The following is a 5,431-nucleotide window of genomic DNA, read 5'->3' on the forward strand; positions in this document are numbered from 1 at the left end:
TCTTATTTAAGCTTTATAAGCCTACTAAAGCCTAGTGCCTTCTAAATTAGGTAAAAAGTATATTATATTTTTCTCTAAATTTCAGCAGTTTTTATAATAGTCAATTTGTTACCATTAAGGCTACCCCTCTTTGGGAATTACAATGCCTGGCCGCGGTTAGTAGTAAGACCTGTCTACTAGCTGCAAAGTCTGGCATTAAAGTTACCAGTAACAAGGCAGCGTCCTGGGACAGGCCACTGTAGTAGTGTCGCTAGGGCATTGTGTACATCATTCTGACTATAGAAGTTAACTATTGTTATGCCGTTGATCGCTAGCCAGAGGATATCTTACGTCTAAAAGGGCCTGATCTGATTAGCCAGGAGCTTCGGGTCTCTTTGGATATATGTTATGACTCTTGGCCGAGTGTCGTTACTATCCTACATCTTAACAGGTGTCAAGGTGTCGTATACCGGGTGGGTTTTGGTTAAGGGGCGGCTGTCTGTATGGGCCGTCCATGGCTCTTGCAGAAAGACGATGTCGTATCGCTTAGAGTTGGCCAGCGCCAGAGCGCAGTCGTGGGCCGGAATGATCTTACTGACATTGGCCTGGAAGATCCTGAGCGGCTTCCTGTCGTTCTTTCGAGTCTGTGAGTACTTATTCCTGGTCATGAGTACGGGTGATAAGTATTATTCGACGCTTCTTGGTGAGCCTGGTCTGGATTTCTATCTCGTCGCTAACAATACCGTCGCTGTCCACCTCGTTACTACGAAAGTCAGTATCAGATCCTTGTCTGCATCGCATACAAATCGATGATTCAACCTGGGCAAAAGTCGTTCTACAGTCACCTTAATAAACTGCACCGCATCACTGGACCCGCTTGCAAGGCATTGAGGGCACGATTAAGTACATTCAAGCTTCGTGAGTTCCAAGAGTTAGAGATCCCTCGTGAGAAGGTTCGACCAGTTCCTGTATTAGCCGTTTATACTGCGTTCAAGTGCAATGTTTGCGCCGGAACTTCTAGAGAGCCATACTTCACACTATCATCAGATAAAGTTAGGGATTATATGATTATACGTCAGTTAGGGATCTCACTAATGGTGGCAGAGGAATTACGCATGTTCCAAGCCAGCCGTTAAACGATCAGTAAGAGTCAGGCCATCTCTTTTATAGCTTGTTCTAATAGATCTAGATTATAAATAAATCCCGCTACGTATAATAGCGCAGGGATGGCTTCTAGCCATGGGGAACTAAATAAGCGAATAGGCGTGATCCGCGGTCTTGACTTTTAACCTATTTCAGAAGACTAGCTATAAAGGTTTATACGGCTTGCAGTTATCGAGGGCCCTAAGCCCGGAAGGGAGATTGCACGTGCCTCGTTACGATAAAATAATCTAGGGATAGTAAAGCTGGTCTTAGCTCAACTTAATTAGATTCCTCTTTGGGCCACCTAGAGTCATTCAGCCAGCCACCTTTTTACTAGAAGACCTATTTCTAATTTTAAAATTCACTCTAATGCCAGTCGGGTGGAGCTAGAGGCGAATTCATTACCTTTATGATAAGATAACAGGGACAGTAAAAAACCTTTAACTATCTGTAATTCCTACTAATTTACTAAACTCATCGTTAAGTACTATAACCCCCAGCCATTAACTATAATAACTACACCATCGATTTTTTATAACTCCAAGATTCAAATCCAAATATGAGGTGGCAAATTCCTCTCTCATTAGTAAGCACAGTCCTTGCGACATTATGGCCAAAGGAGAAGGGTATTGCAGATCAGCCGTTTCAACTCGTTGATGAGACATGGTGCTATATATACATTTCGACTTTCCTGGTCCCCGTTTCGAATTACATTATACCTGTGGATAGCACAAGAGCTATTTCAACAGCATTTAATACAGGTCCCACTGCTATGTCTTCCATAGCCATCGGGGTCAGTAGCTCTAGCATAGGATTATTTTCCTCATTAAGCTCCACAAACTTGGAAGCATTGACTGCTACCTTAACCACAATGCAAGGCTCTGGTACAATGATATCAGGTAGTAATACAATCTCTACCACTTCAACTACCCCAACCACCACTCCAAGCACAACTCAAGGTTCTGCAGTAACTACATCAACAGGCAGTACTACAATCTCTGCCACTTCAACTACTTCAACCACCGCTCCAAGTACGGCTCAAGGCTCTATAGTAACTACAACAGCAGGCAGTTCTATACTATCCTCCACCCACACATCAACTAGTTCTAGAGCCCAAACATCCGGCGGTTCTGTTATCTTATTTATATCACCCCCAAACCAAAAGCGTGATCTACTCGAAAGAACCGCAGGGTCCTTTGTTGGCGAGTCCGGCAGTGTTGATGTTTGTACAAACGCTACTACTTTTAGTCTGGTAGCTGGGCAGCTTCTATACCAAGGCAGCCCTCTTTACTATAGAGGCGAGGCATTCAAGGAGCTGGAGGGAAGAAATGGAACTCTGCCAGAGGGTGCTATTACGACAGCATTCACTAGAGTGGGAGAATACCTCCGGTTCATTAACAGAGCCTTACCTAACGGCGAGGCAGGGTTCTGTGAGGATCCGTTCGATGGGCAAGTATATGTAACGTTTACATCTGGCCCATTTGGGTGTAACCCAGTATCCCTACGCATCTATAACGGTAAACTTTCACTGCATACATTAGGTATCTGAGTCTGGCTAACCGTCCATCTAGAGGAGCAATGTCAAAATGGCCAAATAATAGGACCCAGTTTATCGCCCACTATCAGCAGCGATCCGACCATCCCATCTACTTCTGCAGCAATAGGGACAGAAACATTTAATATTTCTTTTTCCAGCTCTACAGACACATCTCAGGACTCTACATCTATTCTTTCCAGCAAAACAGATACCGAGATAATTTCTAAGGAAATATCAAGCTTTACTACTAACACGATAATTACAAGTGATCTCCACACAACTACAAATACAGGTTCTCTGGCCTTAAACACTGCTAAGACCACTTTAACTTCAACTATACTACCCGCCACAACGACTACCACTACAAGCATAACTGTCACTTCAAGTTTAAGCTCAACTACAATCTCAGTGTCAATTGATGTTACTGTCAGCTCAAATACAAGCTTAGCTTCCAGTATTGCAACTACCAGCCCAGCCAAACCTGATACAACTATAAGCTCTGCTTCGACTTTGCTACCAATCGATAAGACTACAAGTTCTGTTTCAATTCCAACTACAACCGAAATCGCTATAAGCTCCGCTCCTACATCTATCTCGATTAATGTGACTACAAGCTCAACCACAATCGATCTACCAGGAAGCTCATGCTCAATTTCACCTTCAACTACTGACACCAGAAGTTCGATCACGAGTGATACCACCAGGAACTCAGTTTCACCATTAACTACAAGTTCAAGCTCAAGCTCGAGTTTAGCTTCAACTGATAACACTGGGAGCTCAACGACTGATACTACGACAAGCTCAATTTCGACGTCAACGTCAGCTTATACCACTAAAAGGTTAACTACAGAGTTGTCTACAGAGTTAACTATAGACTCAATAAGCTCAACTACAAAGTCAACAACAGAGTCAACAGAGCTATTAACAAGCTTAGTTACAGACTCAACAAGCTTAACTATAGAGTTAACTGCAAGCTCAACTGCAAGCTCAAGCTCAACTGCAAGCTTAACTGCAAGCTCAACGACAAGCTCAACGACAAGCTCAACTACAAGCTCAACGACAAGCTCAACGACAAGCTCAACGACAAGCTCAACGACAAGCTCAACGACAAGCTCAACGACAAGCTCAACGACAAGCTCAACGACAAGCTCAACGACAAGCTCAACGACAAGCTCAACGACAAGCTCAACGACAAGCTCAACGACAAGCTCAACGACAAGCTCAACGACAAGCTCAACGACAAGCTCAACGACAAGCTCAACGACAAGCTCAACGACAAGCTCAACGACAAGCTCAACGACAAGCTCAACGACAAGCTCAACGACAAGCTCAACGACAAGCTCAACGACAAGCTCAACGACAAGCTCAACGACAAGCTCAACGACAAGCTCAACGACAAGCTCAACGACAAGCTCAACGACAAGCTCAACGACAAGCTCAACGACAAGCTCAACGACAAGCTCAACGACAAGCTCAACGACAAGCTCAACGACAAGCTCAACGACAAGCTCAACGACAAGCTCAACGACAAGCTCAACGACAAGCTCAACGACAAGCTCAACGACAAGCTCAACGACAAGCTCAACGACAAGCTCAACGACAAGCTCAACGACAAGCTCAACTATAGAGTCAACTGCAAGCTCAACTGCAAGCTCAAGCTTAACTGCAAGCTCAAGCTCAACTGCAACCTTAACTGCAAGCTCAAGCTCAACTGCAAGCTTAGCTGCAAGCTCAACTGCAAGCTCAACGACAAGCTCAACTATAGAGTCAATAGCAAGCTCAACTGCAAGCTCAACTGCAAGCTCAACGACAAGCTCAACTATAGAGTCAATAGCAAGCTCAACTGCAAGCTCAACTACAACTAGCCCTTCTGCTCCCACATTCCTTGTCAATGCTGGATTTGACGATCAGCCTGACACCACACAGCCTTGGTCTCTCTATAATCCCGGCACTGGTCCCCTGTCCCTTGATAGCAGTATTGTACATGATGGCAGATACTCTGCACGCATAGACTATATCTCATCTACGGGCAACAAGTACATTGAACAGACACTTTCATCGCCTATTGAAGCTAGTCATAGTTATTCCGCATCGGCCTGGGTCCGGGGTGGAAGTGGATGCACTTATACGTTTGTTATTTGTCGCCATGACTCAGGAAGTGCTGGTGGAAAGACCGACACTATCACAGTGGGCGAATGGACAAAGCTTACAGCTAAGTGTACCTACACGCAAACTCAGATTGACACCGGTCATCCACGCATTAGGATTGGTGCTTACTGTGCAAGCTCAAGTTCGTGGATTGATACAGTTACTTTTAATTATTAATTATTATAGAGGTGGCTTAGGTGTAAATCAAGACATTTTTAATACAATCCTAAGATATAAGCCGTAAACAGTCTAACTTATTAGGTGTTAATAAATTAATAATTTATATAGCGTTACCAGGTAGGCCAGTTAGTAAAACTAATAGAATTTGCCTAGTTAAGAGGTCTACTTACTATAAGCAAGACATAATAGTTAGCTACAGTTTAATAAAAGAAACTATACTAGTTTAAATCTATTTAGTAGTAAATAAGATAGATTATCCAGGCCCTATATACCTAACTTAATTTATACATTTTCTAAGCTTAGATTTAAAGGTTTAAGAATAAAAACAAGGCAGTACTAAGTTATAAATTAAAGGTTAAAGTGCCTAACCGATAGGCCGTTAGTAGTTTAGGCTAAACTGCTAACTTCCGAAAATAGCACAGGCTAATAATAATACAGGAAACC

The 5,431-nt window shown here is 43.3% G+C and overlaps 1 protein-coding gene across 1 annotated transcript; it reads left to right on the forward strand.

The window, feature by feature from the left end:
• Positions 1-1,993: 1,993 nt before the first annotated feature.
• FSUBG_14092 (uncharacterized protein) lies at positions 1,994-4,524 on the forward strand (the record flags this gene model as incomplete). The annotated part of the gene is made up of 3 exons (XM_036679049.1): positions 1,994-2,006; positions 2,106-2,575; positions 3,499-4,524. The coding sequence occupies 3 exons, from the start codon at positions 1,994-1,996 to the stop codon at positions 4,522-4,524; spliced, it is 1,509 nt and encodes a 502-aa protein (XP_036530449.1).
• Positions 4,525-5,431: the final 907 nt, after the last annotated feature.

The sequence above is a fragment of the Fusarium subglutinans genome (assembly GCF_013396075.1).
Source record: "Fusarium subglutinans strain NRRL 66333 chromosome Unknown NRRL66333_c0000553, whole genome shotgun sequence".
Classification (NCBI taxonomy): domain Eukaryota; kingdom Fungi; phylum Ascomycota; class Sordariomycetes; order Hypocreales; family Nectriaceae; genus Fusarium; species Fusarium subglutinans.